This window comes from Ambystoma mexicanum, chromosome 6q (genome assembly GCF_040938575.1).
Source record: "Ambystoma mexicanum isolate Mex_15411 chromosome 6q, UKY_AmexF1_1, whole genome shotgun sequence".
Classification (NCBI taxonomy): Eukaryota; Metazoa; Chordata; class Amphibia; order Caudata; family Ambystomatidae; genus Ambystoma; species Ambystoma mexicanum.
The window spans coordinates 991,208,491-991,234,270 of record NC_090937.1 but is presented as its reverse complement, the minus strand read 5'-3'; the positions used below and the strand labels follow the sequence as shown (position 1 = coordinate 991,234,270).

The 25,780-nt window shown below is 45.1% G+C and overlaps 1 protein-coding gene across 1 annotated transcript in view; it reads right to left on the bottom strand.

Moving 5' to 3' along the window:
- The window catches only part of CFAP96 (cilia and flagella associated protein 96), a 321,028-nt gene that overhangs the window by 93,210 nt on the left and 202,038 nt on the right, over nt 1-25,780 (bottom strand). The window contains exon 7 of the mRNA XM_069631516.1: nt 14,278-14,453. Coding sequence (XP_069487617.1) covers nt 14,278-14,453 — 176 coding nt within the window. The remainder of the gene's footprint in view (nt 1-14,277; nt 14,454-25,780) is intronic.

Genomic DNA, 25,780 nt, shown 5'->3' with positions numbered 1-25,780 from the left:
TCAACGACCTAACCAACAAACTGAGTTATGTGGATCAACCACTTCACGGAATTATATAAAGAAAGAAAAATACCGACTGATCACCCACGATGTAACCAATCAACGAAATGGTCATTAACATGGGAACAAGGCGAGATTTTGACCCTCATCACCAATTTGAACACGCCTCTTGGCCCTGGTCCAGATGGGCTGACAAACAATATGATAAAACGTCATCCCCAGCATTGGGCAGAATTGTGAGCCCACATATTTACATTAATAGCAGAGACAAACAAAATACATAAGACATGGCAACTAGCAATCCTTATACCGATCTATAAGCAGGGTGATAGAAAGAATCCAAGCAATTATAGCACGATTGCACTGCTTGATCCATTAGGAAAAATGTTTGCATCTTTTCTACTGAATAAACTCTTAACTTGGGCGACTGAGAACAACAGACAAGCGGTAAGACAAACAGGGTTCATCAAAATTGCTGGATCAAACATTAATTTTATTGTGCTAAACTTGTTAAAACAAGAATCTTTAAGAACAAAAACCCAGACATATGCAGCATTTATCGACCTGCAGTTAGCATTTGATATGGTCAACATGCAGGCACTGTGGTGTGAAAACGAAATCAAAATATCGAGGCTGAGTTCCCCCAAAAGGAAATACACCGAACATGGGTTACAAAGGAACATACAAAGAACTTTATTTTATACTGAACAGTTTTCCAAGAAAAGTAACAGATAGCTATCGGCCCTCAGTACAACATAACAAACAACAGCGTGGTTCAGTGAGAGACGCTGTACATTAGAATGTGTGGCAATTTTATACCATTTGCGAACATGATGTCCAACCCTACTTTGGGTTAATATTCCTCTAATACATTACTGATCTAGGGTTCATGCCGAGTTCGCATATCCACATGCAACTAGTTTGCCTTTGATACATACGTCAACAAGCCTACACAGCAACTGTGTATTCTGGGATTCCTCATACAAGTCTTCTCAAACATTAATACAATGTAGTTAAACAAATGTTCTTAGTTCAGTATTTCAATACATTGTTCTTAACATATGCTCGCGGATTAGTTTCATTGATGCGAGTAATCCTTTACACACAGGTCAACGAAGGACAAGGTCTCAGTTCACAACCTCAACAAGTGGCCAGCAGGCAAGTTACATATTAATTACACACAGAGGTCAAGACGGCCATGTTGTATTTTGGAATGACATCGTCCACCATTTTAACTCACAGGGTGACTTTACAGAGCAAACCTAAAATGGCGGATTGACCTAAAATGGCAGCTTACATTGATTTTAAGTTCAGGACCTTGCAACACAGATTTCTTCCCAAGCGGCTTACAAGTAGCTTGGCGTAGGCCAATATACATATATTCGTTGCAATAGGAGGTACGATATAATTTCCCATTTGACAGTGGGATAAACTGAATCGCTGGGGCTGTCCCCAGAACATTGTTGAACCCATTAAACAACTTTATAGTAATACCAGCATACAAATTTGCATGACAATGGAGTAGTGACGGCCCCCATTAAAACCTGGAACAGAATTAAACAAAGTTTCTCTTTTGCGGCTACCTTATTCAACCTTTTTACATCAGATTTTGAGGAAGGCACGAAAGTGTCAACTACAAATCCACCTAAACTCAATGCGGTCCACCTCCCTTGTATGATGTATGCTGATGGCATCGTTATATTTGACAAAACACAGAGAGGGCTGCAGCTAAGTCTTAACCAGTTGGACGCTTATATGAACAGGAACGAACTGACTATTAATACACAAAAAACGAAAATCATGTCTCTAACACATTAGTCGTCTAAGAAATCTAAAATACCATCATGATTTCTACAAGAAAAAAAACTGCTGCAAGTATCCACAGTTAAATATTTGGGCATGTGGATTAACCAGTCAAGAACAGAAAATTAATGGGTGGTTCACCTTAAATCAAAAGCGGATTCTCTAGCCAGACAAGGGGCGTTTATCCATCGAAAATATGGTAAATTTTCTTTAAAACCAGTAACATCATTCTATAGACAGAAAGTGGCAGCAATACTGTCATATGGAAGTGAGACTATGACCAAACTCGATCCCTCAATCTGGCAAAAGTTAGAAGCTATCTATTGGAGAAAAGTACTGTCATTGCTTCCATCGTATCCCATGCTCGTATTCGATACGAAATTGCTACAGAGTCCCACACTCGATAATGATCTGGAAACAACTTGACCTATACAGGAAAATAGTGAGTGAGGATCGAATACCGGTAATATATATTTTGCGACACAAAGAAAACTTCTGCAATGACACAGCCTTGAAGGAATGGGAAAGTACCATAGAACAAAAACTCTGAGTGGCAGAGATATCAATCGAAATGCTCACAAAGCGCCCACAACACGCAAAAAAAATTTGATTCTCCATAACGACTGGATAGCCACGTTGCACCTTAAGGCACAGTATTAAATTAATCCACACTGTGAATATGAGATAAGAGCGATAAATCAACAACCCAAATATCTCAAACTTTTCCCAGATCAACAGATTTGAGATACCTTTCTGAGGCTTCGTTTAAACTTGCTACCAACATAACAACTATTAATGAAAACAAAACAACTTCCGATGTGCCTAGCATTCTGTCGATTTTGTAAACAACCTGAAAGTACAGAATCAATTTTTCAGATTATTATGGACTGCAGAGCATTAAATAACAAGCAAACCCTTTTTAGGAACCTATTTTTACCATTTAATATCCAAATGGACCCCAAAGACTGATGGGCACAGATTTTGTTGGGCAATGATAATAAACTGGTTTATACGATTATCCAAATTTGGAACAGTCTAATAGAAAATACTGCTTATGAAAATCAAATGAAATGTATTTTGTGAATAACTGTTGTCTATAAATGAAAAGTTTAGAAATAAACAATATAATTTTAAATAAAAATAAAATAAAAAATAATAGATCATCCAATGCTTTAAACCACATAAGATAAAAAGTGCATGTGCAAACCAAGAGCCAATTAACCGGGTAACAGGTCTTTGCATCAAATTCTTTTCCATCTAATTTCTTTGCATCAAGGGTTTTGCAACGAAAAAATATGCATCGAATGCATGTTTTTGAGGGTTAAAGGGTTAATTTTTTGTGGTGGTTTTCAAAGGGTAAAAAACAAGGTGTGGGGGGGGGGTGACAGCCCCCCAAAAAAACAACACCAACAAAATGCATTCGGTGCAAATCTTTTAGTTGCAAAAAATTTGATGAAAATGTCCCTCGATGCAAAAAATTTGATGCAAAGTCCATAAACCAATTAACCGTCAGATGTATTTATGTTGGCTCTCAAAATGTATTGCTATAGCCAGCTTGTTTTCACAAATAAACGCTATACAAGTAATAGTCGATTATAAGTGTTTTGGAGAGTTCAACTCACTCGCATATTCCTCCCTATATTTTTAACAAAACATCTCTGAACTATAGTTTCGACGTTGTGCTATCTAATAATCCACCAATGGGTATAGTAGCTCGTCTTCTTTTTATTCACTTTGTTTGTGCATACTGTTAAGGTTGGTTTCGTCCCTCCTCCGTGGACCATTGATTGTCTCTCACACCTTGGAACATTCAATCGTCCTCCCCTTTGCACTCTTACCATCATTGTTATCTTCACCCCTCCCCGAGTTCCTTGAAACGCCCCAAGATCCCTTATTTTAGATTACATGGGCATATACCTGGATCGAATTTCTGCCCATTTATTTCAAGATTAAGACCTCTCCCTTGTATTGCAACTGTGATCCGTTCGATCACATATATGTTTTTACTCACATTAATCCATTTCTTCTTACATGGAAGCCATGCCCTTTTTCAGTACATGGCTAGACATGCCGTGCCTGCCAGCAACAAGAAGTGGGGCAGGTGCGGTAGACCAGTGTAAACCCCCTAAGTATCTTCCAGACCGAACAAAATCAACAGCTGTGTTTTTGTTCTGGGGACCCCTTCCAACTCGTTGATCCTTCCCAGCACCTCGCCCCGTAAATTTGGACCCTCCTGCATCGCCACCACATGTGCCAGTAGTCAGTGTGCTCCCCACATTCATGCCAGCTCAGGGGGCTCACCTCCGTGAACATCTTAGAGAAGAGGACCGCATCGTACTGCCATCTGTGGAGTAACTTGATTGCGTGAAGCTTATACTGACACGCTATTGAGACCTTGTATGCCCTACTACATATTCTATGCCACAATGCATCGTCTAAGCCAAGGCCCAGGTCTGCTAGCCACCTGCACCGGAGTTCATCTGTGCTATCCCCACCCACCTCCACCAAAGCCCCATATAGGGAAGAGATCAGACCCTTAAGTTCCATACTTTAGTCCAAGACCTTTTCCAGGGGGGTGAGTTTTCTCTGGACCATTTCTCTCCAGGGCTCTCCCCTGAGTACACCCTTTAGTTGTAAATAAGAGAACACAGACAAGTTCCCTATTCCCAGTGCCCCTCTAGATCCACCAATGAAATGAAGTGGCCATCCTTCCACAACTGACCAACCCAAGACAACCCCGCCTCAAACCAGGTATGGAATCTGTCCAAGTTCGGAATCTAGTCCCTGATCCCCGGTGCCCACAGGTGACTAAGCGGGATTGCCATGTAGTGATACCCCTAATTTCTGGACCCTTCTTCCATATATAACATATGACGCCCAGTATTGGATGCTACCTGATCCTTGATGGGAGGCGGTCTCTGGGCACCCAAATTCATTCCCTGACTGTTGTCGGCCTCAGATGGAAGTTGTCCAAACCCACCCATTGCAAATCCCCTCCCTCCCTCAAATGCGATATGAGAACTCTAAGTTGGGATGCCTTATAATACGAATAGACATCAGGGAAGCCCACTCTGCCTCTTTTAGTGGGAGCATTAAGACCTTGCATGCCACCCTCGCCTTCCTACCCTGCCACAGGGACTGCAAGAGGCAACCCTTTACCTCCCTGAACATGGAGTCCGGGATGGGAATCAGGAGTATCTGGAAAAAGTACAGGAGTCTAGGGAGAAAATTCATCTTGATTGAGTTCAGTCGCCCCAGCCAGGACATTGTCAGCTTTCCCCATTTCTCTAGGTCGTCAAGAAGCCACACTAGTAAGGGTGAGAAGTTTGCCTCATACAAATCGCGTATATCCCTTGTTACCTCTATGCCCAGATAACGCAAATGGCCCCCTTCGATTCTGATCCCCAATGTGTCCAGGGTTTGTCTATCCTCGAACCCCAACTGAGACAGCGGGAACAGGATGGACTTCCCTGTATTGATATGATATGATATGATATGTCATTTATAACGCACCTATACACAAGTGTTTCAATTGATTTTGAAACCCGAGAAAGCCCCATACTGTTGTACTATCTCGACCACCGCTGGGATTGAGGACATTGGATTTCGAAGATGTAGCAGTACATCATCTGCGTATGAGCCAGTTTAAAATCTACACCACTCACAGGGATCCCTTCTACCCGGGGGTCATCCCGTAGCATCTGGGCAAAGGGCTCCAGGGATAGCGCAAATAAAATTAGGGGGATGGGACAACCCTGTCTCGTCCCCCGACACAACCCAAACCAGCGTGAGAAATTCCCATTCGCCGACACGCAGGCCACCAGATCAGAGTACAGTGCCAAGAAGCCCTGCAGGAACTTGGACCCAAAACCAAAGTCGATGACCGTTGCTTTCAAGAATGCCCAATCAGCCCTGTCGAAGTTTCTTTCTATGTTGACCGATAAGAGCGTGGGATTGCCTTCTCAGCTTTGGGCCTCCACAATTAAGTGTAGGCCTTACGCATCGTGTCTGCCCTCTCTCTATCTCTTATGAATCCAACCTGATCGGAATGCACCAGGCGCAGCATTTGTGGATCCAGCCTCAACGCTAACACCTTGGCAAACAACTTTGCTTCAACGTTAAGGAGCGAGAACAGGAGGTATGACCCTCAGGCCCAAGGGTCCCTTCCCTCTTTGTGTATTACCGAGATTGGGGCCCGCACAAAGGTCTTTCTGGCCTTGCGCGTTTCCAGAATGGCATTAAATGAGGGGCCAGGACGGCCACAAAGATTTATAAAACTCAGCTGTGTACCTGTCCTTCCGTGGTGCCTTCCCTGCTTGTACATTTCAGCTTGCCACCATGACATCCTCTCCTGTAATGGGGGAATCCATTACCTCGGCCTCTCCCTGAGACAACGTCGGTAAAGACATGACTCCGAGATAGACCCCTATCGCACCCCCCTCCGGTGGGTCATCACCCTTATATACTACCTTGTAAAAATCTGCAAAGGCTACAACCACCCCCTTCTTTGATGTCTGGAGTGTGCCCCCCTTTCCCTCCACCCCCACTATCCATCGGTCAGACCGCAGAGCCACGCTGCCAATAGGGCGTCTGCCTTATCCCCTTTTTCATAATACTGCTGTTTCAGGAACTGGAGCTTCCGGATTATCTTACCTTCCTCCAACAATCTGAGTTCCTCCCTCTTACCTCAGACTACCACAATCCAATGCCCCATTTCCTCCTCTGTACCCTGTATCCACCTTTCCAGGACTGCTATCTCCTTCTGTAATTTATTTTCCAACAGGTTCCTTTTCCTCTTCCTGCGCGCCCCCTCTCTAATCAGCAGTCCCATCCTTGTCGCCTTCCCTGCATCATACACTGTGCCCTGATCCACCTCCCCTGTGTCATTGTGAACAAAGTATTCCCTTATCGCCTCCTCCGGTTCCTCACGAAAGACCAGGTCCTTCCATAGAGATTCATTGCATCTCCACTTTGAAATATTGGGGGCCAGGCCAAGCCAAGCCAAGCAAATTCTAGGGACACCATTATGTGGTCGCACCATGAAATCAGATGAATCTATGCTCTAAGGGCCCTCTCCATAAGCTCACTGGAGGCACAAAGGTAGTCCATCTGGGTATAAGTTCCATGGGGGACTGAGAAGAAAATGTATCCCCTTTCCTGTGGGTGGAAGAAACGCCATGCGTCACGCAGGCGCATAGTTCCAAACAACCCAGAAGCCCCTCCCCGCTCCCCACGGGAGACCCCAATCCGGTCGGGCTCTGCCTACGATAAGATGCCCTGCCCCTTCATTTAATACTTTTTCCAGTTTGGATTGTAAAAAATGCAGCTGGCCCTGGTTGGGGGCATAAAGTGCCAAGAGAGTGGATCGGACCGCTTTCAGTTGACCCGACAGTAGGATTGCCCTTCCCTCCTCACACCTCCAGACCTTCTCCACTTCCATTTCCAACCTCTTGTGTATCAAAATACCCACGCCCCTTTTACTTGCCGTTGCCGGTCCCCAGTACACCTGGCCGAGAAGCCCACATCGAATTTTCCTTTCACTTCCCCTTGTGAACCCAGTTTCCTGAAGGAAAACGACATCCATATCCATGCAATGGAATTCTCTGGCCACTAATGACCGTTTGGTCAGTGAATTTAGGCCTTTCACGTTGAGTGTGCAAACCCGAAGACGGTCTCACACCGAAACATCTCAACCAGGACAGACCATACCCAATACCAGGCTCTTTCAACCTGGGTCGCAAAAACCTGAATGTAAAAGTCTCCTTCCCCAACTGCTCCCCAACCATACCCCTCTTTCTCTCCCCCTTCACCCTCCCTTCCAGCCGCACCTGGCTCCCTCCACTTAGCATCACTGGACAAACGCTGGACCAATAAAATTCTGTTACATGAGCTCCCAACTCCCAGCTACCCCTTATTCTCCCAAAGCTCCCCTCCCGACTCCCCTCACCGCTGCGCCGAAAACATTGCTCAGTTCTGGTACTTTCCCAGCCACAGTCCATCGGGGTGGTAATGCTTCCTCCCTCCCGCCCCCTCCACAGAACATCAGGGACCCCTTTTAGGGGATCTGCAAACCCATCTAAAGAAAAAACACAGAAACAGAGCACCCAAAGGCCTCGAGAACTTGGACCACTGACCCACAGAACTAGGTCGTGGCACAGGGTCTCTGCAAGGCACAGAGTCTCCAGAGTCAGGTAGGCTTGGTAAGGGAAGTGTTCAGTTTCTTGAATTTTCTCAAGCCTGGCATTCTACGCCGGTTCAGCCCTTTAATTCGCCACTGTCTGCCCTCAGGATTCTTTGCTCCTATCTCCGGCGTGGACCCAACACTTCACATGAGCTCTCCCGAGACCGTCTGGATATCCTCTTCCATGACCAATTTGTAATTATATCCGTCTACCCAAAGGGAACACCCACCTGTATCTGACCCCCTTTTCATTCAGCCATTTTGTGAGAGGCATACATAGGCGTCTCTTTGCCAATGTTAGGGGGGACAGGTCCTGAAAAACTGTAATGATGGCACTGCCCAGTGTCACCGCACCAACAGTCTTCGCTTTCTCCAAGATCATCTGTTTGTCTGGGTAGTTGTGGAATCGAGCCAAGACTGACCTCGGGCCTCTATCAACTCCACTCTCACTATGTACCCTGTCAATATTGGGCTCATCAATGGTATTGTCTCCAAACAAAACCTTTGCAGCTTAGTTTATGACCCTCCGCAGATCTCGGTCTGTCTTGCCAACTCTCTCCGGCACCCAAAAGAATCTCAGGTTGTTCCTCCTTTCGCGATTTTCAAAATCGTCCATCTTAAGGGGGATTTCCCCTTCTCTCCTCTCCAGCTCTGCCATCCACATGTCCATCTGAGTTTCCAGAGTATCGAGGGATGACTGATTATGCTCAACCACCTGCAACCTCTCGTCCATCTTATCTATTCTGAGGTTAATCTTGTCCACCTTTCCACCGCTGTCGGCCCTCATTACCAGAATCTCTTCCAATAACGAGACAATGTCCCTCTTTGTGGACAAGGGTTCTCTCCTCCCTTCAGCATGGTCCCGTCTGAGGTATCACTTCTCGGTCTCGGGGTCAGTGGGTACCCAAACTGCTCCAGTTTCAGTTTCCAGTCCATGCGGGATACAAGGGCCCACACCTGGGCAGTGGTGACCCCCCTCTAGGACAAAGCTTCCTGCCCCCTCCTCAGTTGGGATCCTCTCCAGACAGCACACTACCTTCACTGCCCACTACTGAGGCCTTACCCTTCCACAGAATGTGAAGGTGGTTCAAAGGGGTTACTCACTGTTCCGAGTCTATACGAGCACAGACCCTCTGGTTATCCAGTTTCTACAAAGACCGATCACCCGCCTGCATTGACACAGTCTCAAACCCCACTTCACCAGGGCTGGTCCAACCACTGGAGTCGGGAGACCCAGTATGCTCTCTGTGTGGTAGTGTCCCAGAGCAGTTATCCCTTGAGTCCAAGCGCCCCGGCAGACAGCATTACCCTTATGAGGCAGGCAGGACCAGCACTCTCTAACACCGTCTTTGAGCTCCCAAAGTTCACCCACGGAGGCAGGCACATGCCCCTGAGATGGGTCAGGGGTCATCACATCAACCGGGGGACCCACTGGGCCACAAACCCCATCAGTCTCGGGGGCCTCCAAGGAGTGGAGGACCCTGCAGTCTAGCCGTCCCTGAGTGAGGCAGGCAGCACCAAGAGCACTGTAATCAGCCCTCCCCTTCGTGGCTCTCTGGGCCGTGTTGTGGGGGATCCAGCAATGGTGCCCAGCCTCGCTCAAATCTCTTCCTACCGGGTCTGTGAAATGGTGCCGGGGGGGACTGTGCGCTCACTTCCAGCTCCCAGAGCGTTGTCCTGCCTGGCCCTCCTTCTCCTTCCTGCCTTCACAAGTGAGGGACAGGCCGCTCCTGTGACTCATCCACAGGGACCCGTGGCGGAGCTTGAAGTGGCGGGACCACTTTAACCTTCCCGTTGCAGCTCCCGCCTCGGTTATCTCGCTCCAAATCACCTTCCTCAGGGTCTGTGTGCTGGGGGCAGGCAGGGTGCTCACCTCCAGCTCTGAGAGTGTCATCTCGCCTGGCCCACCTTCTCCTCCCCGCCTCCTCCAGTGAGGGACAGGCCGCTCCTGCGACGCCATCGCAGGCACCCGAGGCAGAGCTTGGTGCGGTGGGATCACTTTCACTTTAATGCTGCAGCTCCCGCATCGGATATCTCTGGTCCCCAGAGGGGCGATTCCCCTCAGGTTTCTCCCGAGTGTGCCTGGGCCCCTCACACGTCGCTCAGTGCAAAAATTATCTGTCAGGGGATGAGGGGGCGGAGTGGGGGATCAACCCACTTTCTATGCCTGTTGGTCCGGAGTTACGCGCTCAGGCAGCTCCCATAAGCGCGCCCCCTGGTGGCCTCCTCCAGTCTTCACTTTTTAGGTGCAATCCCACTAAGAAGAAATTTCGAACTACAACTATACTTATTTACAATGTTTTTAACGGATGGTCCTCCTAGCCAAGAGTCTCTAACAATGAGTTGGAATTAAATTAAGGGGCTCTTTGTGAGTCAGGATATAACGGTCAAATCACAATTATAAGCATATTCTTCCCCCTTTAGTTCCTACCCAAAAAAAACATTTGCAAGAGAATTACAATTTTTTTTCCACCCCATACAGAGTTAAAAACGTTAAAATGGTCCTAAAAGTGGATCTCATTTTCTCTGTACAGAAGGGAGGCACAGTTACTAAAGTTATTTACATGGGCTATTGTAAGGAAGAAAAACGGTCGGCATGTGTGATGTTAACTTCTCACAACCTTACCAATATCAATAAATATATCCAACAAATCATTTCCACACAAATTAATTTACAAAACAATGTTGGAGTGTCCTATAACATTTCATACAAATGCAGTAAAACTCTACATAAAGCAATAATCACAGATATGTGTTGACCTTCCATGCACCATGCATACATTAGGTCTACCACCAAGTCTGAATACTAATGACCAAGCCTTGCAAAACATAGCTGCCAAATATCCCTACTGTTTTTACGTGAAGTATGCAGGGGTTTCCATGTTTTCTTTTCCCTAATCTGCTTACACAATTTACAATACCTCTTCTCTTTAGAAAGTTTGAATCGAGGGCCTACCACTAGTAAGATATCAAGGTATGTTGTTGCTATGTCTTGTTACTAATCCATATTCATAGTGAGAAAGCTTTAATTTTCTCCTCTGTATTGCCCTAATCATACACTTTATTTTTCACTCTTATTGGGATGGTCAATAAAATAGATGTATCCACACTCAAACTTGGGCGAATAAAGTCATTTTAGAATGAAAATGAACTACTGTTTTGTCACATTGCTCCCGAAAGGGTTCGCTATATCAATATCATTCTCAACGCTGGGATACAAGAATTTTGTTTTAATAACTTTGAACTATTTAATGGACTTGAACTCTGGATACTGCAGTAATAACCCAAACCCCATTAATCTGTTGATGTGATCCTCTTAACTTTGTTAGAATCTTTCATCCACGTTGATGTGGACATAAAGCAAATCCAAAAATATAGTCGGACTCATACATTACTCCTCTAAAGGGCTTTCTGAAATGGTCACTTCGGTGTTCAATATAGGTGAATCTTGGCAATCTGAGTCAATTTCCTTGTCTTGTCACGCTCTGAAACACGTGTGTATGAGCGTGAATAAAATATCAATATCAATTGTTGTAATGGGGAGAGTAGCTCAAAATATCTTTTTGCTTTGTCCTTTGATCAATGTTCTTGTTTTTAATTTTCCACTTAAACTTCTGATGTTTATGTGATTCCTCTTTGTTACCCAAATACTGGAGACTCGGGGAAAACAGAATGTTCTTAATAATTCTCTTGAGGAACTTTCTTTGTTAAAATTAGGTCTTTTTTTATTCTTTTTTTTTTACCAAACCAGTAAGGCTCTTCCTCACGATATTCTGCAAAATGGACTTTGCCAAGTTTTTCCTTATTTAAAATATTTTGTATAACTTGAATAAGGGGATGTGAGTCACTCTGGCGTCAGGCTCAGCCTACCTTCATTCCTGGCCATAACATCACCCATCTCTCTACTTATAGAGGTATTTAGGGGACAGGCCGGCATATGGGATGCAGCTTAATTTCCCTGTGTTTGCAATACTGAATTACCCCCTATTTCGAAGTATCTTTCTTTCTGTAATTAAGTAATTTTTGTCAATAAACCAAATACTAATTTGGTTCGTGACAGCACCTCCTCTGTAATATTATCATAAAGTCTTACTAAAGATTGCAAGACTAAGTGATTGCATTCCCAGGATTAATTATGGATTGTAGTGAGTTTGGCTTAAGAGGATGCAATGTGGTTGAGTTTATGTTTTTTAAGTAAAGCTGAAGGACCACTTTTATCTCTGCATGAAGTTGATTCAATTTCCATACAAAGATCTGTACATAATCTCAGAAACAAAGAATGCAGTGAGGCTGATTTAATAAAGATGGGATTCGAATCCAAACTTACTGCCAAGGCCATATTAGGTGGTCTACAGTGCTTTGTTGCAACATGTGGAAAGTAATTAGAATTTTCCCCACTTGAGGGGCTTTTGAATGTACCCGAGTCTGTTCAACAATGTTGCCCTCTAGTGAAATACCTACAGTTCCCTCTATCCCTCTTACATAACCCGCAACACACGTAGAAGGAGAGGGGCTATTCATCTGGCCCATTTGACAACTGAGATTGTAATCAGATCTCTGCAATATCGCCATATACAGTAGGGTTGAGGCATGGGCTCACATTGATTAAATAACAAAAATCGTCTCACCGTTCTTCCTTTCCTGCACTTAATTCCCTAGGTGAACTGTGGTTGTCTGTACTTGGCACGCACATCCGTGCAGCGATCCGTGCCTGTTCAGGGTTTTTAAGCCTCCTTCCTCTTCAAATCCCCTCGGTGTAGAACACAGGGCGCTCACGAAGTTCGCCTCTCAGAAGAGTGTGGTTGACTGCACTTTGCAGCGCTCTCCACCAATCATTCACCAACCATTTCTGGAATACCTCCGGCGGTATTGCAGCAATACCAATATCATTACCACTTTACTAATCGGTAAAATGGAAATTGGGAAGATTTTCAGCAATACCACCAGTAGTGGCATTTACCTCAGACAGTATTCCTTACATACAATCTGCTTAACTTGTCATGAGCTCTGGAGGAGTTAAGGAAGTCCATTCACAATCATCCCCTTAGAAGAAGGCGTTGACACCACTTGTGGTGAATTTCTGGAGGCTGTGAATGCACCATCAATTTTAATAACTCCCTGGCTATTTCACTGTTCAAATTGCAATTTTCTTGCATCAACCGTTACTACTGCTGTAAGCTAATAAATATCCACATGAATTCCATTGCTTTCACTCCGACCCAACGAATTGAGATGCAGCTGTCTTTCGAAGTCAGTAAAACCTAGAACAAATTGAGGTACCATATAGGATTTGTGTGGGGCACTTTAATTGGTGAATATTTTTCTATTTCGAAGTAGTCTGATTTAGGACGTGGAAAATGCTTAAATGGTTGTAATTAAGTTCCTACAGCGTTACGATGAAGTCATACATACTGTATTTTACTAATGTATTAATTTGTGCTGGACCTTAACAGTGGTACTTTACAGCGTTCACTGAAAGTAATTGCAGCCGTTAATATTGGGATAAAGCCATGAAAATAATTCCCTGAAGAGGAACCACGTTTTTTTTAAATGTACATTTAACGAAAAGAGATACAATTAATAGACTAATAGATTAACCTGTATATGTACAGGTCCAGGGCTGGAAATAGAAATGTTTTACTCAGGGATCTTTCTCCTTCTTGCAGGATGAGGGTGCTCTTGGAGATGGAGTCGTTGTGGCCGAGGACGTGGTCCCAGGTCACACAACACAGTAAGCCTGGAGATTTGCATAAAAGCAAAGATCATTTTGGGAACATTAGAATGCCCACAATGTCAAATCTAAAAGGTTTGTGGTAGTGTGACTCAGCAAGAAACCCCTCTGAGGGAGTAACGGAAGTTGGACTTTGCTCTTTTCTTTGGTCACAATGCCCACTCTAAAAAACAAAAATGTCTGTAAATTGCACGACGTATATACCAATTGGGGCACTTTCTAATGTGAGGCTTTGACTGTTTCAGCATTCACTCTCCCCCCTCAGCCTTCTGAAGCGCTTCCGAACAGATTTGTGAGTTCCCTGTGCTAGTCCCTTGCCCTCGGGATGGAGCAGAGCTCCGGCAAGACAAGCTTTGCAGGAGTTCCCTCTTGTTCCGGGCCATTTCCTACGCTGTACAGGTACAGATATTTAGATGAATACACAGAGAAAGTAAAGTACAAATTTGTGAAACACATGGATGGCATTAGCAAATTACATCCTACAAAAAAATAACACGGTTACACAATATAAATGAAGTTCGGCCCTTACAAGTTTTATCAATATAACACAAAATTGCCTTACTTTACAACATGTGCTGCAAGGATGCTGTGAACTGGTCGGCTCTTTGCTCCAGTGGGAGGTTGGAAGAGTCTTCCGCCTTCTTTTACTCCAGTGTCTACTCTTGTAAGCGCTGGCCTATAGGGTTCCTCGGAGTGTGTTGGATATGGCTCAAATGTTCCTGCTTTCATACCACCTGGCTGTAAAGAGCAGCAAAACAGAAAGGATAGAGACAGTCAATGTAGCAGTCAGAAATAACACAGTCTTGGTTAAACACTCAAGTCAGTTTTGCTCTGAAATCAGGGCTGGTCCAAGAACTATCCACTCCCTTCCTCAAATACACACTTGCATCTGAGCATTTATCAATTCATTTGGTGGCGTTTCATAATGTGCCACACTCAGCTCTGCTTCAGGATGCATTATTTTCTTTTGGCGCAGGTGGCACCACTTCGGAACGCCACCTTTGCCCCATGTGTCACTGCTTCACAGCGCAGTTGTTGCCTTTGCCACATGCAAGGCAGCTTCAGAGATCAGCTTCCGTATTTGGGCAACCTTTTCTATCTGAAGGAGCAATTTGATCTGGCACCCTGCTATTGCTTGGCCAGAGAGCCCAGCCAACCCTCACTGCAGGCTCGTCAGTCTATTTGTTCGCCCTGGTGAGATCAAGGAATGGCCCAGGGTGACAGATGGACCACGTTAGGCATAAGTAAGCCTGAGCCCTATCATCTGGGAGTGCATCCACCACTGCAGACACGGGAGGGGAGGGGAATTTGTGCTCTGAGAAAACAAACTGAAAACAAGGTTGAATTGAAAGGCAGAGTTATGCACTGACCATCTCTGTCGTCTGAGCGGTCTCCTATTCACAAATGATCTTCTAGGACTTGTGACACCAACCAAGGTAGTGAGAACCAAAGGCATTGGCGTAAGTGCACTAGGATCATGTGGCAAGGAGAGTCAAAGAGCCTAATAGTGTTGTTACTGACACCAACCACCTCTTTCAAACCCACATTTCTGCAAGCCCGTTTGCTACAGCCTTCAATCTCCCCAAAACATATGAATTGTTCGATTTTTTTTATTTATTATGCAAGTCGAATAAACACAATTGTACTCAAACTGTATGGCAGGGTGTCTATTGCACAATTTATGAAAATGATTTTATTCATGTTTCTTAGCGGTATCGCTTTTTTAGATTTAGCTGGAAGTCGTTAAGTTCAACTTTGCCAAAGTATTCCTGTGTGTATAAATAGGCTTTTGGATTAGTGTAAGGGTACATTTGTAATTCAGACCCTTTTTTCAGTTTTGGTGTTTTTTGGTGGCATAAACCACCAAATATCAGCAAAACAATTGCTTCAAGAAGAAAGGGGTTCCAAGAAGCAGTCTTTTTGGTTGGCGTGACAACTGTAAATGAACTGATATATGTACATATTCATTATAGATGACTGGTTTGTCTATGAGAAATTACAAAAAGAATAATTATGCCTTACATGAACTTTTTGACAGATTTGATTGTTCATACATGAGGTGAGCAGGGGAGGAGAGTGTCCGCTAATAGAGGACACTTAACTTTTTCGTGATTACATATTGGCGACTTATTGTGCCAGAGCCGCATTTTCTCCCCTGCACCTCTTATCTTTCAAAATAGGTCCATAGCACGTACAGTTACACACCCACCATCAGACACAAATACGCATACAGTTCAGCAAGGTATATATTTTTTCATGGTGAAAACATGCTCTTTTGGCCTTCTGCAGTTTTTAAAGTATATAGTGTGCAACACATAGCACTTCATTATTGTGAATTTTCCCTGTAGGGATATGAGTAGACCTCAACCAGAGTGCCAGAGCTGCCATTATAGGGCCTGATTCATGGAACGTTTTCCTATGGGATTGCACCATTATAAAACACTTCCATGAATCAGGCCAATAGTGTATTAGGCCATAGTTGTTAATTGGGAGCACTTGATTACATTTCTTTCTGTCCTACAAGCAGGCTGAGCGCTCAAGGGCAGGTGGGGAAGGGTATGAGATAGTTGCCAACTTGTTATTGCAAGGGAAGTGTTTCTCAAGGGACGGAGGCCTAGTCCCAGACAGTTGCTGCTGGCGCATCAGATAGGGAAAGAGTACATAATGTTGTGAAGGCCACAGTGAGGGGTGGGGGCAGTTCTCAGGCAGCCACAATGTGAAATTGGACAAATAACATGGAGAAATTAGCATACATTATGGTCCAGGAGCGGTGGTCCGCAGTAGACCTATCACGTTATTTCTAGAAGGCCATTCATTGCAGGGAAGTTACTTAAAGATGGTGTACCAGGATTGGCAACATGTATCGAGACGAGGAGCTACATAATGAGCTGGTGCAGACAGTGAGAATGGGAAATCACTAGAGGAGGTGTGTTCCATGTTGGTTTGCGACTCATTGTTCAATCTCGGATGGACGTTGTGGCCCAAGTTGTCTGAGGAAGCAAGGTCCAATTAGAATCAGCTCTTTATCGAACTATTCCCTGAGATGGGATTGGTGCATTTCATCGCTGACCCTGGGGGGTGAGATCATGTTGGGTAGGTTGTGTTCTTTTTTGTGATGTATAGGCAACTGCCAGTAGTTTTTGAATAATGTATATGTTTTTTTAGGGTACTGGTGATGACCAGCCAATGATAATGTTAGATGATATTTATGTTACATTCCTTTTTGCATATGCTAATGTTTTGTTTGTGGCTATAAACTGTTCAGCCCGCGGTGGGCATGTGAAGTTGGCTATGTTCAGTTCATCTTCCCAGCCGTGATGTATGAATACAATTTGTGCTTTTTTCTGCAAGGGGTGCACTCCTTTTTTGATTTCAGTGGATTACTTTTCCCTACTTTTGCACCTGTCCTGGGAGCACCTCTAGCTCAACACTGGTTGTGACATTCCAGTGGCAACAAAGGTTAAAATGTTGGGAGTTTATCTGGATGCCTCCCTTACAATGAAAACCTACACAAACAATGGTGTTTCTACCACCTCATATTTTTTGTAACTGTTGTGCCATATTCACCCTTTCCCATCCAACTAGAACTGTGCTTGCATGGCCGGGCCCATTGTTGGAGCAAAGATAGATTACTGCGGCAGCCTTCTGCACGACACTAAGCAAGGCAATATAACTAAGCCGCAGACACTTAAAAATAGCACGGTTAGACTAGTGAACCAAATCAAATGTAGGGATCATGTTACAGACGCTTGTCGCGCCCTACATTGGTTGCCAATGAAACAGCGTTTTTTGCTTTAAGAGTTCTTACGCTTGCTCATAAATGTCTGAATGGGAAGAGTCCATAATATCTAAAATCTAGGCCCGCCTTTCAATCATGTGCCCGGACATTGCACTCCAGCAACACCAATGTGTTGACCATGCCTCGTGGTAATCTTGGAAGAGCTGGTAGAATGGCCTTTGACTCAATGGCTCCTCATCTTTGCAATAGCCGACCATTAAACCTGAGAGAAATATTCTAATTCCCTCCCTTTAAGAAGGTGCTTAAGACTCACTTCTTCAAATACGTTTTTGCTGGATTTGCTAATACTACTTTAATTGCCTGTCCCTGACTACCTCTGTTTGCCACTTTCAGTTTCTGGTTCATGAATTTGTCTTCGGCTCTGTAGCGTTTCTCCAGTTGTTATTTATGTTTGTTTTTCTTGTATCTTTATTATACTCGCCTTAATGCCTATGGGCCCTTGGTGCGTTACAAATGAATAAATAAATACCATATCTTAGACATATGTTAATAAATAAGCTTTTGACTTACCTTTGAGCCGCCTACTTTATAATAAGCTCTCTCTGTTTTCATCTGTAATAATGTAGGCATAAGGCTACGAAGTGCACCACGGTCTCAGCAGTCTTGTTATCACATACACAGAGCCCAGCCCTAGGCGCCTTGCCCCACTTAGCAGTTAGATCTCCCCATGGGAAGCATTTCAATCTAAGCTACATGAATAGCTTCCTGGCCTACCTTTGTTTAATTGAGACTACATAAGCCTCAATCCCCATATATTCTCCTGTTTCAAATACCAGAACAGCATGGGTCATTTGTCCATGGTTACCCACAATGCCTTTTTATTTGCACATGTATCGCCTATTTGCCTAAGGGAATCCCTAGTAATCATAGTTGGAGTCTCTGAGAGGGTGCCTATGTCCATTGCATACAAGTTTTCTTCACCCTTCACATCCACATGATCTCTGTACAAGCATTCAAAATATCTTTTAATGTAGCTTGGTATTCTCTGGCCTATGGCTTACCCCACAATCAAATCCAATAAACAGTTGGTGAGAGGGTGGAATAAAAAATACCTCTAGATGCAGGGGTCTGGCCAGAATTTCCTTTAAGAAAAAGATGCCCCTAAAGGAAGGTATTTTCAACAAGTCACTGTGGTGCATTGTATATAGCACCAGACTTGAACGCTGCTGGCATATTGGCCAAATGTTTTCCAACTGCTTTCCGCCTATGGCCTCAATCCTGTTTTATTATCAAAGCGGACGCTCAGGTAGTCAAAGTGAGATACTAAAATTAAATAACTATTTATAGGAAAACTCCTCCTAGGGCATTTATCTGGGCCTGACACCATTGCCTTTAGTTGCTGTTGTTACTGAGCAGCTTCTTGCAAATTCATTAAATACAGAAGGTGCCAGGTAGTTTATTCATTGATATTTCTGTGTGAGCGAGTAGCATGGCGTTGCCGGCAAACAGCAGGAGAGGAATAGCCTTGGCTTCGACCCTGAACACATCCAATTGCAGGCCAGCCAGAAACTCATCTAACTCATTTCTGAATAGGCTAAACAGGGTGGGATCCAGCTCACACCTCTGTTAAATACCCATCCTAACAGAAAATTGCCCCTTTATTTTTCCATTTAGGAAGTATCTGACTCTTGCCATATTACCGTCGTGAAACACCTCTCGTATCTTTACGTACCCTTCCCTCAGACATTCCCTCCTCAGTGACTCCCAAAGCAACTCTCTATTAAGGAAACTGAAGGATGCTTTCACTAGAACGTGTGATGCTGGTACGGATGGATATAGTGTAGAGAAAGCAAGGAAAGAAGTCAAGGCTGAATGGAGAGTTTGTAATCAGGCTGCATGCTGAAAGCATAACGCTGATCTAATGTATGAGAATGGCGCTTTCTATTTGTGTGGTGTTTATACATTTTGCAATGGGGGGGGGGGCGTGCGTGGTTGGCAGGTTTGAGGTGTGGGTGAACCTTAAGCTTGTTACTACAACGGGACATAGGCAAAGTTCCTTGCAGTGCGACTCCAAACCATTGCAAAGCAAGTGGACCGCCAGCATGGGTTTTTAAGCTTTCCCAATCCTAATTTAGGGCTAGGGATAGTGGCCAATCCTATAAAGTCCTTATTCAGCGTCATCTTCATTTTCACACACTGTTTATGTTCATTTATGTGAAGAGTGTTCACTGCATAACTTAATTGCTTCTTGGCACTGTTGGCAAATACCAACGGTGGTTCCTCTAGGGTGTCTTAATAGAACGGATGATTGTTGAGTTTTTCACTGAACGGTTTGACGTTGATGGCTGAGTCTTGCATGTTCTTGTGGTCGATGGCCCATTTAAATGTGGGCCCATTTCCCCTTTAAGAAAGAGCGTCATGACAGAGCCATGACGCTCCTCAATAAAAGGGGTTCTGCTGGCACGTGACAGGGAATGCAACAGAGTGCCAGGAAGTGGCAACTCGTGTCTGTGTGCTTCTTTGGTTGTCCTCTGCCATGTGATCACAGCCTGCTGTTGCAGGCCCGGCCTGGGTGCCCCCAGAGCCCGGGCTGTCATTGGCTGGGTGCCCCAAGCCACATAGTAGGAGTCCAGTGCCCTGGACCCAGCAGGGTGCCCCCTGTATTTCATTTCCCGCGAGTCCGCAGTACACACTGGTGATCCGGGTGATCCCGGCTCATGATGTGGCCCGCCCTGCTGATCTGTGGCGGGCCACCACATTGGCGACAAAGGTTTATCTGGACCTGCACGTGTCTTTGCGGGCTGCCGGAAGCCCATTTTCCTGTCTGGCGTGGAGGAAGAAGCTGCGTCGGTCGCGTGTGGGGGAGGCAGTGGTTGCCACACAAAGGAGGTGGGCGGAGCCTATCTGAGTCCAGGCCCGCAGCGGTGTCAGTGCGGTGTGCAGAGGACTGTTGGTGTCCCCCCTGTGAGGTTCAGGGGGGAACAGCGGGTCCGTGCGCCCGCACCGGCAGAACAGTGCAAAGGCCAAGACCGCATGGAGTGGGCGTGGCCCACAAACATAGGCCGCGGCGGTGAACAAAGGAACAAGAGTTCGGCCGCTACTGAGGAAGGTGGGTGTGCTCATGAACACTGGGCCTGCTGCGGTCCGAGAGAGAGAAAAGAAAAGAGGATAGCAGAGGATTCTCTTCGATGCCTGAACGAGGGACCGTGAGGTCCGGACAGAACAGGTTGTGGCTATCTGACACCTGAGCCCCCGGCAGTGATTTTGCATCCACAACAAAAGAAGTTGGGCGTGGCCCAGGAACAACGGGCTGGCGGCGGTGAAAAAAACCAGTAGAAATTGACGTTTTTTTCCTTTCCGGACGTGTATAAAGGAACTTGTGAGGCCCGCAGCAAACCCGAAAAGGGGGCGTGGCCTACCATCACCTGGGCCCATGGCGGTGAAGTCAAGGGGAGAACAAAGGAAGCTGAGGTCAGTGAGTAACCAGGCCCCCATCTGGAAGGTGCAGCAGTGCGAGTGCCCAGTGCGTTGGAAGCAGAGATACTGGGGCTGCTGCTGGAGTGCCCAGTTATCCCCGGGAGGAGGGGAAAAAACAGGAAACCCCGAACGGTAGCGGCTCCACAGGGAGTGCTTGTAGGCCCTCAGTAACCTACAAAGGGTGCAGCACAGCCAGGAGCCCATTAACAGTGAGCGCAGACTGCAACCAGCCCACTCACCATCATGGGGGATGCTGAGGAAAACGAAGGAGCATACCGCCAGAATGTACAGCTTGTCCATTTGTATCCATTTGATGTGGTGGGGGCTCCAGCCAGTCTAAGACCCCGGTAGATAGCATGAGCGGAAAACCTAGAACTGTATTTTGAAACAGTGGAGATCAAGGACAGAGCTAAACGCCCCACGCTTCTGTAATCAGCCGGCCCAGCTGTCCAGGGGCTGTTTAAATCAGTCATATGGCGCAGCCATAGCAGCCCTGAACGAGTACTTCATGCCCATGGTCAACCGTGATTATGAACGGTTCAGGATGAGATGCGCGTTGCATTAGGAAGGGGAGAGCCTTGACGCATTTCATGGCAAGCTTTGTGGAATCGCGCTGTCCTGCGCCCTGGGCAACTTTGAGGATGATGAGATCAGGGCTCAGATAATTTACGGCTGTAGCTCGGCAAAGTTGCATAAGCAAGTCCTCAGGGAGCCAGGACTGGGCCTTGACCGGATCCTTGAGCTGGGCCGCGCCCAGGAGTTGGCGAAGGTGCATGTCTCGGCTATGGATCTCTCCATCCAACAGCTTAAACTGGAAGCCCCCATGCTACGGGTAAAGTTGGAGGAGGTGTCCGCTGTCAGCAAATGGCAAGTAGGTAGGCCAACGAGAAGAGGGGATTGGCCACACAGAGAGCCAGGTGCCACAATATGCCATCAGTGTGGATGGGAACTCAACAAGAATCAACAAATAATGTCCCCACAGGGTATAAAATAATGGTGATGCAGTATACCCATTACCGATGCTCACCTCGTTTTCTCTAACCTCGAAAAACGGACAATTTCTGCACAAGACTATTGCAAACAAGAATTACCACGGTCTGGATATATTGCTCCTTTATTCCAGATGGTATCCTAGCAAGTCTGGTGCAAAACAATTTCAAAGAAAAGATCACTCTAGACTGGATATGCTACTCCTAATTCCAGACGGTGTCCTAGTTTTCTCTATCGATGTACGTTTAGCCTCTTGTTGGCATATGATCATGTCATTAATGTTATCAAAAGAACATTGCTTGAATTTTTACACTTGACTAAATACAAAATCTTAACCATAAACGAAACAATATTTCTCGTTATTTTAATAGAAAACATAAGACAATCTTTTGTACATGAGCCTCAATACCATGTTACAAAAGTTTTTCTTAAGACGGGCTCAATTTTCAATACATAACATATTTCAGTCAAATTGACAGCATCTGAATAAATCATGCACCATAAAAAACAATAATGATTGAGAACAAATGAAGCAAAGAAAATCAAAGTTAGACAATTCAAAAAACAATCCAATGAAAAAAAGACTTTCCATTTAAACAAATACTCTGAGTATCACAGGACATAAATTCTACTCCTATGACAGAAAGATATTATAAGATTACTCAGTTTTAACCCTATTTTAGTTATGGAAGTCTACAAGTGTACATTCCAAGGGTACCCAGGGAAAGAAAAAAAGCAATTATTGTTCCTTGTAGGGTTTGAGAATATAGGGCTAGTGTCAACTTAGTTTATACGTTCACACTTGCCAACCGCTTCTTACAGTGCTGCTCAGGTGTGGATGGGACCGCCCGCATGCGCAGGAGTGCCCGGCCAAAGGACACACGTATGGGAGGTGCGGAAGATGGATCACTTCGCACGGGTGTGCCCAGCCCCAACGCCGGCCAGCATGGTTGGGCCATCGGCAGGAAGTGGTTCAAAGGAGGTCGCAGGGAGGAAACCCCCCAGAGTGGCGTGGTCCAGGGGGCAGAGGAGCAAATGAGGGCAATGTATGACTATGCCGAGGAAGAAGATGAAGAGAATGTGTTCCTCTTGTCCTGCAGCAGCGCGAGCAGTCAGTTTGATCCAGGCATTTTCTGATCCCCAGCACTGGGAACAGGCCCCTCCTGTGGGTGCGTGGACTGGAATGCACCTTTGTTTGCAGTGATTGAACAGTTCATCAGAGTGGTCTGCGGACTGGAATGAACCACTGTTTGCAGTGAGTTGGTAGTCGATGGGTGGTGCACGGACAGGATAACACCACAGTAGTAGACCCCTGTATAGGGTCGCTGTGTTATGTGTGCTGTGTTTTTTGTTATAATAAAGGAGGGATGTGGTGTCTGGCCCATTTAAGTGTGGGCCTGTTGCCCCTTTAAGAAAGAGCATCATGACCGAGTCATGATGCTCCTCAATAAAAGGGGCTCTGCTGGCACGTGAGGGGGAGTGCAGCAGAGTCCCAGGAAGTGGCAACTCGTGTCTGTGTGCTTCTTTGGTTGTCCTCTGCGTGTGATCATGGCCTGCTGTTGCAGCCCCGGCCTGGGTGCCCCCAGAGCCGAGGCTGCCATTGGCTGGGTGCCCCCAGCCACACTGTAGGAGTCCGGTGCCCTGGACCCAGCAGGGTGCTCCCTGTATTTCATTTGCTGCGAGTCTGCAGTACACACTAGTGATCCAGTTGATCCTGGCTCATGGTGCGGCCCGTCCTGGTGATCTGTGGCGGGCCACCACAGGGAGATTATTCCAGGGGTAGGGCACAATTAGAATGAATTGCCTGTCCCCTTGGGTCTTGGATGTTGTTTTAAAGATGAGCAGGTGTTTGTCCTGTGTGGAGCGTTGTGTTCTTTTGGGTCAATTTCATGACTTCATTTCTTTTTGCCCAGAGGCCACAGTATTGTAAACAAAACGAACTCAAGATGGCATAGACCTCCTGTCTCTGGGAAGAGGTCACGCGCAATAAGCAGAGTTGACTGCCTCATTAACCTAAAATAATGGCCATGTGGCAGCACTACACAGATAGAGAGAATCCCTGCTGTGCTGGGTGTCCAATAGTGTGGCCTGACTTACCAGTGAACAATTGATTCCTTCAACACACTGCATATCACATTCAGCCCTCCAACCCACTATTCCCAAAAGAGCCATCTTCTTGAGATAAGCATCCCATGAGTTTCCTTGTTGTACCAGTGTTATACTATGTGATATGGTGTGTGTGTTGTGTCATGCTCGATGATGTATGTGAGTGGACGTAGTGTGCTTTAGTAAAGGAAGGAGATGTGTTATGTAGTAGCTTCTGTGTGTGTGTTGAGTATAGTAAAGGAAGGAGATGTGTTTTGTAGTGACTACTTGTGGATGCTGTGAGCTGGTGATGTCATGTGGAGTGTTGCTCTGTGAATGTTGGAATGTTTACCTAAGGGTTCCACGCTCTGGCAGTTAGAGCTTCCCTGCCTGGGTGATGGGAGCCAGTGTTCTGTCCTCTGATATTAAGTATATATCTTGACTTAAGTACTTGCCAATAAAGCTAAGAAGGTACCACCAGAAGCCTGGAAGTCACTTTGCAACAGAAACTAAGCCTAAAGGAAAAACTCAATCATCAAAAGGCATCTGTCCCTCACATTCATACACACTACAAAATCAAACAGGTATTTAGATGGCTGTTCAACTCAACAAAATAATAGTAAAGTTTGCACATAACTTTTTGTATAGCAATATCCTCATAACCAAGGGTCGGTTCTCCCTTCCCCAGGATAAAAATAGGATCTTTCAACTCAAAGTCCAAATCAATGAAGTTCTTTTCAATAATCCAGTTCTGTTTCAAAAGCAAATACAAAGTTCCTCTCAATAGCCAAGTCTTGTTCACCGCACAATGTTCCTTCACTCTATGAATTTTCCACTTGGCGCTTGGATTGTTCCACGTCAGACGAAGTTCATCACTTGACAGAACACTTGTTAAGTTTCCACAAACTCTTGCATAACAAATCACGAAACTTCATCTCCACACTGTTAGTCAATATTTCACAGTAACTCCTCTGATTTAGTAAACAACTGTTTTTAATTCTGTTTTTTATAAACAACGTTTTGTCAGAATAGTTTTACCACAGTGTATAAAACACTTTAGTGGACTTTCCACTTTCTTTTCACAACCATCTTTCACCACAATACAGTGCTTCAATATTTTCTTCCTGGTCCACTAACCTGCCAGGACTAACCAGCAACAGTCCCTTTCCTGGAATACTCACCTGCCAGGATAAAAACCCCTACTACTACTACTGCTGAAAAGTACTCTGTGATGTGGCTTGCTTCAAAACTTCAAAGAAAGTCTATGACTTTTATCAACATTGAAATGTACAACTTCTTTCATAAGAATTTGATGCACATTGATGCTGTTTGTTCCACTGGTATGTTTTCCACTTGCAATGCAGGTCAGCTTCAAACTTTCAACAGGGGGAGCTTCTGCCCTACCACCCTTGGGGTTCGGCTAGTACAACAGTCAGCTTTTGGTAATGTCTCTTATTCACATTTCTCTTATTAGAATAAATATTTCCCTTCTTCCTTATAATGGCCTCCTTTTGGCTTAGGCAATACTGGTTGTTATTGTGTTCCAAAATGGCCTCCTCTTGACTTGGGCAATGAGGGTTACAATCCTGCTTAAATATTTCCCCTTCGTTACTTTGGCAATGGTTGTTGTAATATGGTTAAATAATTGTACCCTCTTTACTTTGACAATGGTTGTTTCATACATGATGACTAATTGCCACTTTCATTACTTTGGTAATGATGCCTGCACCTGGGTTTAAATATTGCCCCTACTTCACTTTGGCAATGCTATTCA